The sequence below is a fragment of the Hyperolius riggenbachi genome, chromosome 1 (genome assembly GCF_040937935.1).
Source record: "Hyperolius riggenbachi isolate aHypRig1 chromosome 1, aHypRig1.pri, whole genome shotgun sequence".
NCBI lineage: Eukaryota > Metazoa > Chordata > Amphibia > Anura > Hyperoliidae > Hyperolius > Hyperolius riggenbachi.
Window position 1 is genome coordinate 567606376 of NC_090646.1, and position 12008 is coordinate 567618383.

Sequence of the window (12008 nt, forward strand, 5' to 3'; positions counted from 1 at the left end):
TTTGTGCACCCAAACCATGGACGTTTGGGCACCGCCATAGTGGCTATGGGCGGAAAGTGTCTGCTATTTATCACCACATTGCGGACAGCTGCATCGCCCGCTATTTTTCGTGCGTTGCAGTCTCCTATAGCAACTATTTATATAGGCACCTTTGTCGGAAAATGAAAAGGTTTGTTTTTTGTTGGCGGGAAACGGGTGGGGGGAGGGGGTAGTTCTGTGTGAGAATAGCTGTAGTAAACTATCGGTATCATTTACCAATGTTTCACTCATAATTGTTCTGCAAAAGAGTAGATAAACTTTAAATTTACCAATATTCTACTATCAGCCCTTTTTGCATGTCCACAAAGGATGAGAGGGGTGCAAGAACTACAAGAAGGACTGGCTACACTCACCTGGCCAGGCGCACCTGTACTTACACTAGACTGTCACCCAAAATCACCACTAATGATATGTTATGGAAATCTACCACGTGCAAGTCATTTTAGTCAGTCATTAATGTGTAGCTTAGCTTTGAGGATTGCACTATGGTTTTTCTGGGATTACAATCCCTGGCCCATTGTCTAGGCACACTTCTGCACCTAATTCAGTTGCATTCATCAGCTACCTGCCCTCAGGTACAGAGCAGCTGACTCCAACTGAGGGCTGTGCACACTACAAGAACTTTTTAAACCCTTGAGCTTTTAAAAGCTCTTGGTAATGCAATGCTATGGGGGATTTTTACTAAATCGCATCGCTCCAGTGAGAAAACACACACAGCATTACATTAGCAAGAGCTTTTAAAATCACAAAGCGCTTAGAATCGCTTAGAATAGCTTTTAAAATCAGACGCTCTTGTAGTGTGCACCAGCCTTAACAGTTGCAAACAAGTTAAAGAGAACCTGAAGTGAGAGGTATATGGAGGCTGTCATTTATTTATTTCCTTTCAGGCCTGGAACCCACTACAAATGCTATCGTTAATCGCAATCGCTAGCGTTTTTAATGAGCGGTTTGTAAGCGATTTCATGAGCAATTGCTGGCGATTTTAGTAGCATTCTTAAACACAGCAATTGTTTAGCGATTCGCGTTTTTAATTCGGATTGGTCCTTTCAATTAATTTTTTAGTGTGCAGTAATGTAAAAACGCTAGCAAAATCGCTCAGTGTAGGTTTTGACGAGCTATTGTGCCAGCTTTACATTGCAGAAACGGTAACGCTAATCGCTAAAAATGCTGCATGTCCTGCTTTTGTGATTTTGGTAATCGCAATCACTTCAGTGGAATTTGGCCCATCCATTAACATTAGCTGAGCGTTTAGAACGATCGCTCCCTAAACGCTCACAAAATCGCTCTAGTGGGTTTGAACCCTCATACAATGCAGATTGCCTGGCTGTCCTGCTGAGTCTCTGTCTCTTATACTTCTAACCACAGACCCTGAATGCTGGGAATACACCATAAGTTTTTTCGGCAGATAGATGGCTCAATAGATAATTTCCGACATGTCCGATCTTATTTTTGATCGTTTTTCTGATAGATTTCTCATAGAAGTGAATGAAAATAGATAAGAAATGATACGAGAATCGAGCGGGAAATCTACCAGAAAATCGAATGGACGGAAAAGCGACGGAAAAAACGCAATGTGTACTCCCAGCATAACAAGCATCATCTGGCTAATGTTTAACCACTTCAGCCTTCAGTCGTTTTCACTTTATGCACCCGAGCAACTTTCACCTCCCATTCATTAGCCTATAACTTTATCACTACTTATCACAATGAACTGATCTATATCTTGTTTTTTCCGCCACCAATTAGGCTTTCTTTGGGTGGTACATTTTGCTAAGAGCCACTTTACTGTAAATGCATTTTAACAGGAAGAATAAGAAAAAAAACTGAAAAAATTCATTATTTCTCAGTTTTCAGCCATTATAGTTTTAAAATAATACATGCCTCCATAATTACAACTCATGTATTGTATTTGCCCATATGTCCCGGTTATTACACCGTTAAAATTATGTCCCTATCACAATGTATGGCGACAATATTTTATTTGGAAATAAAGGTGCATTTTTTCCGTTTTGCATCGATCACTATTTACAAGTTTAAAATTAAAAAAAAAATTAGAAATATTCCATCTTTACATTGATATTTAAAAAGTTTAGACCCTTACGTAAATATTTACATGTTTTTTTTTATTGTAATGTTTTTTTTTTGTATTAAACATTTTATTTGGGTATTTTTGGGAAGGTGGGATGTAAGCCATAGTTTTCTAATGTAAATGTGCCTTGAGTTTTATTTTTTTCACTTTTAGTTGTAGTTTTACTTTTTGGCCACAGGATGGCGGCCATAAGTTCGTTTACATGACGTCACTCTAAGCGTAACATACGCTTAGAGCGACGTATGGGGGACGTTACAGCCAGAAAAAGCGCAGCTTCCGAGAGAAGCTGTCGCTTTTTCAGCGGGAAAGAGGAATCAGTGATCGGGCACCATAGCCCGATTCACTGATTGCCAGGCTAACGAACCGCGGCCGGGAGCACGCGTATACGCGCGCGATCGGCCGCGGGAGCGCGCGGACGCGCACATGGCCTCCTGGGCATAGCTAGTACGTCCAGGAGGCCAAAGTAGTTAATCAGAGGGCTTTTAAACAACACCTGACGTGAGAGAAATATGGAGGCTGACATTTCGTTTTAAACAATTCATATTGCCTGGCTGTCCTGATGTTCCCCTGCCTCTAATACTTTAAGCCATAAACCCTGAACAAGCACATGCAGATCAAGTGTTCTGTCCAAAGTCTGATTAGCTGGATAGTGTACTGGTAAGGCTGTTGCCGTTGATGTAGGTTTTGAGTTCTTGGACAGGGTTCACATCCTGGCTTAAACCAGTACATGAAACAGTAAGGAGTCTTTGTGCAAGGCTCCCTAATGATCCTGGTTGCCTGTGGAGCGCACCCTGAGTGGCTGCTGGCCTGAAGCGCTTTGGGTCTGCTAGGAGAAAAGCACAATATAAATGTTTTGTGTCTTGTCTTGATTAGCTGCATGCTTGTTTCAGGTGTGTGATTCAGACACTACTATAGCCTAAGAGATAGCAAGACTGCCAGGCAACGTGCATTTTTTAAAAGGAAATACAGTAAATATGGCAGCCTCCATATGCTTCTCACTTCAGGTTCCCTTTAACATTATAGGGCTAAGCCTCCTACCCTGAAAGCCTGCTAGTGACAATGTTAAGGATAAAGGCTCTCCCTCACCACTGGTGCCCAGAAGGAGGTGGAGCTAATCGTAGAGTTGTTTGTAGTGCTATCTGGTCACCCACTTAAAAGGGAGCAACCAAAAAGGAACTGCCACATGTGTAAATAAGTAATAACTGCTGAAAGTCACTTGAGCTTAGGCCAGTGGCACACAAGTGACGGAAGGGCCAAGATAAATTGCTGCTGGAAGGGATTCAGTGGCAGCGCTTGCTATTGGCATGTTGACTGGTAAATGCACTCATTTCTTTTTCCTTGACTCAGCAACTTACAGTGAATGGCTCTCTTGGTGTATCTCACAGGACTCAGTAATGGCATCACGCACACCACAAGGTTTCTGGAAATATGCATTTTCAGCCTTGGTTTCACCCACAAACTATACTGGGAAAACTTGGTAATGCTTTTTCTCTGACCCCACAGTGTGTAGTCCTGAAATATTAGGCTAGGCTCACAGTGGGGTGTTGCATTGCACATGTTGCAAAAGCAGGAAAGCAATGGGAGGGGAAAGGTGCATCAGGCAGTATGACAGATACTGCAAAGCATACAGGGCATGAAAAGTATGTTTTCCCACAACTGTTATTGTGCACGTTATGCTGCACCGCACTGCATGCACCGCGTTATGGCAACGGATTCAGCCTGAACACACTGCTAACTCATCATGTGAATGTACCATTACAATGTAATTGCATTGTGTGAGCAATGCATTTATATTGTCCAATGATATTGACTGTGTAAGTAGCCTTAAGCCTTGTACACCCTATCAATGATTGGCCAATTTTACCACCTCCATGTAGTATGAAGGCCAAAAGATTTTGAATACTATGAGCAGACTGTGCAGGTAAGCTCCCATACTACATGGAGGTGGTAAAATTGGCCAATGATTGGCCAATTATAATTGATAGTGTGTACAAGGCTTTACTCCAGCGAACAGAACTGCTTTTAATGCACAGCTCGGCAGAACAGAGTTTAAAGAGAAACTGTAACCAATAATTAAACTTCATCCTAATCAGTAGCTGATACCCCCTTTCCAGTGAGAAATCTTTTCCTTTTCACAAACGGATCATCAGGGGGCTCTGTAATGCTGATATTGTGGTGAAACCCCTCCCACAGTGTGATGTCAGGACCATGGTGCTGACATCACACTGTGGGAGCCTTGCTGCATTGTGGGAAATAACAGCTGTTTCCAACTGCCAAAAATGCAAGCAGCATCTCCTTCCACTGACATCACCTGCCAACAGGAAAAATGTCACCATGTGATAAATGTCAGAATGTAAATCAGGAAGAGGAACGATTTTACAATAGGCAAACACTGACTTAATCATGTATACTTAATTATTATAAAAATGAAAATGAAGCACTTTATTTACATTATTTTCAGTGAAGTTCCTCTTTAAAGGAACCTCATCATCTCTGGTTCTGAAGGGGAAGTTCCATTACTAAGGCCTGGTGCACACCAAAACCCGCAAGCAGATCCGCAAAATGCTAGCAGATTTTGAAACGCTTTTTCTGTAGCGTTTCAGCTAGCATTTTGCGGTTTTGGGAAGCGTTTTTGGTGTAGTAGATTTCATATATTGTTACAGTAAAGCTGTTACTGAACAGCTTCTGTAACAAAAACGCCTGGCACTGCCGTTTTTCAGAGCGGTCTGCGTTTTTCCTATACTTTACATTGGAGGCAGAAACGCCTCCGCAATCCAAAAAATGTCTCACCCCGGGAGTATGCGTTTCAGCAAAACACCTCCCGCTCTGGTGTGAACCACCTTATTGAGATACATTGACCAAGCGTATCCGCAGCCGCAAGCGGCTGCAAAAACGCCGAAAAACCCGCTCGGTGTGCACCAGCCCCTAGGGTAATATCATATTGTGCAATAATACAAGAAAGGGGATCAGTGCTTCACCATAGAGTTTACAGAGCCCAGTGGGTTAGCCAACAAGTTGTTCTTTTTATTAGACTCAAAGCCATCTTTTATTTCATAGGGTGAAATGGTGTGAACGTTTAGACTTGAAAGTAACGCAACAGTTTAATTAGCATTACATCTGCACAATGATGATTAGCGAAATAAAAAGCTCTTTATTCCTTGACAAAACATACTGTAGTTGTGGAACAATATGTATATTCTGACTACTTGAGCGGCTTGTGCACAGCCCTCACTGACTCACAGAGTTTGACAGTATAGGGAGACACATTTACCCATTTTCATAACAAATCAGTTGTAGGTTTTTATTTAATTTCATTTTATTCCATTCATCCAGTTGAACCTGACTGGGCTGACTCTTTGGCTACCGATGGGGGGGGGGGGGGGGGGGGGACCCTCTCTACACTGGGAAGGGGGTTCACTCCCTGGCTATCTATACTGGGAGATACTTTCTGGCCAACTACATGGGGGGTTGGGGGGGATATGACTCTCTAGCTACCTAGACTGGGGGGGTTGGGGGCATTCTCTGGCTACCTTTACGGGAAGGAGGGGGGAAGGCCCTCTGGCTACCTATACTGCGGGAGCATTCTCTGGGCATCTATACTGGGGGATGCTCTCTGGCTACCTATATGGGGGGGGGGACGACTTTCTGGCTACCCAGACTGGGGGGCACTATGGCTACCTATACTGGTGGTAGCCAAGATAGGTGGTAGCGCTTTACATTTAGAAATACATCACAGACGCTCCTGTGGCAGTATGATTCAGACTTTAAAATTAGAAGATACAAATAAAAGAAGAAGAGTCCCAGTAAGTAGGGAGGTGCGCCTCTGCAGCCTACTGAGCAGAATCTTCAGACTAAGCACTGCTCTTAATGAAACATCCTATGAGTGTGTGTTATCTGGCCTGAGGGTTTGCCGGGGACACAAGGACTATGAATAAATCAATCATCCCGTAATGCATTTTACCAGCCGTGTGCTTTGCCAAAGATTGCTTCCAAAGCCTTTTCATTTTTAAGTAAAGTGAATGATGACAAGGCGTCTCTCACAAGTTTCATTTATTGATGCACAACAAGTAAGTGGGAAGATGGCATTAGAGAAAATCATCTTTAGGGATGAATTTACCTTCAGGTTGGAAGGTGAAAATGATTTGTTTAAACTTTTTTATTTCTTCATCTCAGGTTTCCTTTAAACTTTAAAGAAAACCTGAGACGAAGGAATTAAAAAGTTTTATACATGCATGGGGCTTCCTCCAGCCCTCTTCTCACCGATTAGTCCCTTGCCGCCTTCCTCCGCTGCCTGCCCTCTGCAATCCGGCCCAGTGACTGTGGAAATTGGGGCTTACTGTGCATGCGCGGCCCAACCACCTCGCTCACCCATTGCGCTCCAGTTCCCGTGAGAGTTCTGCACCTGTGCAGTACCACTGCGATTTACTGGTCCGGATTGCAGAGGCTGCAGAGGAATGCGACGAGGGAGCGATCAGGCCGAAGGGAGCTGAAAGAAGCCCCAGATATGTATAAAACTTTTTCCCCTTAGTCTCAGGTACACTTTAACTTTCATCTTGCCCAGTATACAACAGGTGGGACTACCTGCTTACTGCCAGACTCCCCTCCTGCCTTCTCAATGGTACCTCATCTGGTTTGCTGACTACCTGCTACAGCCAGACTCAACTCCTGCCTCCTCCCCGATACCTCATCTGGTTTGCTGACTACCTGTTACTGACTACCTGCCACATCTGGACTCCACTACTGCCTGCTCCTTGGTACCTCATTTGGCTTGCTGAATACCTGCTACAGCCAGACTCCCCTCCTGCCTGCTCACTGGTACCTCATCTGGTTTTCTGACTACCTGTTACAGCCAGACTACACTCCTGCCTCCTCCCTGGTACCTCAGTAGAGTTCTGCTTTAAGTGTTGCATTAGATCTCTATTTCTACCAGCTAGGAATGGTAGTGTCGGTAGTATTAGGAGATCTTAGTCAATTTATTATCATTATTAATAAGCCTTAAGAGAGATGCAAATAACCCTCTATAAAAAGAGGGAATGGAGCATCAGACCATTTATAATTGATGCAGAGGCTGTGTTGTATTACTCTGAGAGCTAGATCTTCATATTAGCTTACTGCAATACATCACGTCTATACTTCTAGCTCCTAAAGAGAGAAAGGGGCACATTAAACTGCCTGCAAGTATGATCAGAACAGTCATCACATTAAAGTGCTGAAATCATTTCAACATTATATTTTGACAATTTACATTATTTTGCATTATTACAGTGGATGGGTATCCAAATTAGGAGCTTTGTGAATAAGCAGCACACAAAAAACTTTAGACTGTCACACTGTAGACTTTTACTACAACACTGGATAGATTGCGTTCCAGACAGCAAAGTGTAGCATTGCCTTGTTAAATCACAATTTGGGGTGTATTCACTTAATGTTAAAATTGCTATCCGCAGTAAGTGCACAGCAATTTTACTGGTACCCCTAACAGGTAGCTCATGTTGCGCTTTTAGCAAGACCCCTGTTACCTAGATAACGCACATGTTGCCAGGGTACCACGTGCTACGCTACTATAAAAATCAATAGGACCCTTACACAACAAATGCGTCAAGTAGCATTAAATTGCATTGAAACTGACACACTAACACAATGCAACTTTTTTGCAGTAGGGATGAGACTTTTTTCTGCTTGCAACCCATACCTACTGCATTGCGATGCTACAAAACAGTGCATTACTACCAAAAGCACAGTTGCAGTGTGTTATGCTTCAAGACATATTAATGTTAACAAATGGCAACGCAAGTTTGCCTGAAAATAATCAAGACTTTTAATTGCGGTGCACATGTGCCTTTTGTGAAGCTTGCGCCTTTTAAGGGGCACGTGAGCATATACAGTATAGAAGGGAAACTGCCATCCAAAATTGATCAGCTGCGAGTTGTACCATTTGCGACTCTGGGACTTTGTTGCAGTGCAACTTTTTATTTACCGCTGCTGTAATGCAACGTATTCAGTGTGTAAGGGACCTTATGCTTTTGACTCAATTTATTTCATGTTTTGTATTTCTTTACACTATATCAATAATTACAAATCCTTATTTGCAAAAATAAACAGTAATATACCCTCATTACATACATATTAAAAAGATGAGTCTATAAGGTATCAATTTGTGTATTTTTTTTTAAAAGGATACCTGAGGTGACATGTGACATGATGAGATAGACATGTGTATGTACAGTGCCTAGCACACAAATAACTATGCTGTGTTCCTTTTTTTTTCTTTCTCTGCCTGAAAAAAAGTTAAACATCAGGTATGTAAGTGGCAGTTTCTGTCTGAGTCAGGACTGGGTCAGACTAGCCCCTGATGAGTTGCTAGGCAACGAATTGCGTAGGGTGGAGCCACGGAGTGACGTTATCACGCATAGACGCAGGCTGGCAAACCGGCATACTGGCTTAGCGTCTTAGCGGTGTTTTGCTAAAAGCGCATGGTAGATACAGTACTGGGAAATCTGGTTTCCATATGGAAGCTGACTCCACTTATCCCCATAGTGTTACCTGCATTTATTTTAATGTTTTTATACTTGTTTTTTATCAATAAAATATGGAATCACACTAGTGGAAGCTGGTCTTCCTGTGCGTTTTTTCCCTTAACCATCACAGCCCCGAGAGGACGCCAGACTCGGGTCCAATCCTGGACTGGATCACAGAGGCTCACAGAGGAAGCTGATAGCCTGGAGGGCGACGGGGGGCCATACACCCCGAATGCGCTGAGTGGTCTATTCTAGACCCCATCATCCGGTGAGTGGTTTCCTGAAGGGGGGCATGGTATATGCATGAATTTCTGTCAAGAGCGCAACTTTCTGATTCCTATTATACTTCAATGAATGTGTCATTGAGCAAAAACAATGAAACCAGTAAAAGCTTAAAAAGTAGATTTAAATATAAAATAAAACTGTGCAATATATTAAAAAGTCATTTTTAGGAGAAGGATGATAGATACAATTGTTTATTTCATTAGTGTATTTTCACTTTGGGTGCCCTTTAAATGCGGTTACTTTTAGCTTTGATTTTTTTATGCATTTAATATGTAATTTTGTTTTATTTTTGTCCACTTGATATCCCACACTTCATTCTGAGTACTGCACAGTACACAGGAAGTGTTGTGTATGTGTTTTTTACTTTCATTTTATGAATGAATGACCACCGGCATCTCGCAGATGCCAGTGATCATTCATACCGGGCACTGTTCTTTGGGAACACATTAACCAATCAATTCTCTACCACGCTCTGATACAAAACAGAGAGATAGGTCACATGTATCTAAGCCCCTGGTTATAAAGTGAAGTCCAGAGGGGCATAGATACACTACACAGCAGTTGGAAACTGTGCATGCACTGGTGAAAGGTAACACACACTCAAGAGGAGCCAAATACATTTTTACTTTCTTCAAAAGTCCTGCGCCCAAATCATTGTGCAAAGTCTCATACACAGACAATGAACCCACCAGATTTACCAGCAGGGTACTTTTGAATACCTATTTTGTGACAGGTTCTGGTAAATAACTGTCATGCTCACACCGCACAAGGGTCGTATTCACTAAACACCAGTAAAATTAAAGTGCACACACAAAGCACAGTAATTCTACTGGTAATACTATGCAATGGGTGTAGCATGCATTGTACACATAGCGCAACCCGCTTTAACCAGTACAATGTGCATTACACAAGTAGCGTAACACATGCTATTCTAACAGCACAAGTGTTACCTAGGTTACAAGGGTCACGCTTTGTGGGCAATACATTCTGCATCAGTTGTGGAAATACCAGTAACATTTTCATGTGATATGTGCACATACTGATTTTACTAGTGTTTCGTAATTATGGTCTAAGGTTTCTATAGGGTGATCTATGGTTTATAACAGGATTTTGAATTCTCTCTGGCCAAGCCATGCTCCTTTATGAGTATATTCTAAAAACAACATTCCTGCATGAAAACCTTGTGTACTGCCCCAGCAGCCCCACCTCTTGTTACCTTTACTATTCCTTTATATTGTAATCTCGCAAGGGCTCCCTTTTGTGTCTTGACTGCTATACATTTTGAGAATCCCTGTCTGTATTTTTATGTACCCTTGTCTGTTGCTTTCTCTGTACAGGGGCATGGAAGATTATGTCATTATATAAATCATTACTATTATTATTATAGCATGGACCCCTTTATGGAAGACTGTGCTATGCTAACAACTGTGATTTCAAAGCCTGGTATAAACAGTTAACTGTGGAAAGTACCCCCTGATTTACATGTACTGTGCACAGTGACCCTACGGCAGCGCTAGGCAACCAAGGCCCACGGTCCAGATACGGCCCGGGTGCACTGCAATTCCGGCCCGTTGACAGGCGCCTGGATTCCTCTCCTCCCTCCCTGCAGAGTCGCAAGTGGGCGGTAACGGGTTACTTAAAACTTACCTGATTGCCGATTCCAGTGTCGCGTCTCCATGGCAACAGTGCGTCACACGACACGCCATCAGGACATACCAGTGTATTACATGTTGGCTGCCAGTATGTGATACACTGGCATGTCCTGACGGCATGTCATGCGACGCAACGCTGGAATCGGCGATCAGGTGAGTTGTAACTAATCACCCGCTCGCAACTCTGCAGGGAGGAGGGGAGACATGTAAAGAATGTGGCCCGTGCTGTGCAAAATCTGCCCAACCCTGGACTAGGGTTTACAGCAGTGTTTCTCCAACCTGTACTCGTGACTCCCCAACGGTGCATGTTTTGCAAGCAACCTCTCCCTATGCACAGGTGGGGTAATTAGTGTCTGATCTACATGGAATCCACCTGATTGAGACACTTATTACCACACCGGTGCACAGGTGAGGTTGCCTGCAAAACATGCACCATTGAGGAGTCACGAGGACAGGCTTCAGAAACACCGGTCTAGAGTATAGTACAGGGTAGTATAGTCCAAGAAAATGTGCAATCTAGCTAACAAACTTCTACTAAGGAACTGGAGACTTCCAAAATCATCAGGGCTGTAAAAGGATCATGGATTACCTAATGGTACCCTTAGCTTCTTCAAGATGGTATACGAGTAAGTGTATTGTAGAGATGAAGAATCATACTCTGTACTGCAATAAGGCTTGAAGACACTGGTGTAACAAAACCACCGTGTTCAAACAAAAGGTGAAAGCTTTTAACTTTCTCATCAGAGGTTAATAGAGACAGATGAATATTGGTGTCCTTGTATTACTCACCGTGACCCTTTTGTGCTGAACTGCAGGATTCCCTGGAGCAGAATGGCCAAGGGACATGACGTCATCTTCAAGACTTCACTTGTGGCCTCTTGAAGAAGCTCCGGCCATCGGGTGTCGGGAATCTTTGCCTGAATCAAGCAATATTTCACAGAAATGATATTCAGAGCACATTACGTACATCGATTTTCCTCAACATGCAAGCATCTTAAATCAATGTAAGCAGCAAGTTTCAAACCAGCATTACGAATACAGAAAATGCACTTGCTGCCAACTCAGGAGTTTTCTTTCATTCTCAAGAGCTCCACAGCACTCAAGGAACTCCAAAGCCATCAGATCAATGAGGCAATGATAGTAAAATGTAATGTCTTGTCACCGTGTACCCCTGCTTCAAAGAACCGCACCTTAAATGGATTATTTATGAAGTAGTAGTCCCTAGGGGCGGTCTCATCTCTCCTCCCACACTTGTGACCGGCATTGTGCTCAGCTTTATGCGGACTAGCAGTCACCAGTGGAACAATTCTGTAGAGATCTGCACCACTTCAAGGCATTAGTCTTTGTTTTTTTTGTAAAAATAGTTGCCTAGTTCTGAACGTGCTAATCAGCATACACAAATATATACAACACATCAACCAACCA

General features: G+C 42.8%; 1 protein-coding gene across 3 annotated transcripts in view; it reads right to left on the bottom strand.

The window, feature by feature from the left end:
* SKIC3 (SKI3 subunit of superkiller complex) overlaps positions 1-12008 on the bottom strand; it is a 244395-nt gene that overhangs the window by 11022 nt on the left and 221365 nt on the right. For all 3 annotated transcript variants that reach the window (XM_068247711.1, XM_068247706.1, XM_068247702.1), the window contains one exon: positions 11373-11500. In XM_068247711.1, coding sequence (XP_068103812.1) covers positions 11373-11500 — 128 coding nt within the window. The remainder of the gene's footprint in view (positions 1-11372; positions 11501-12008) is intronic.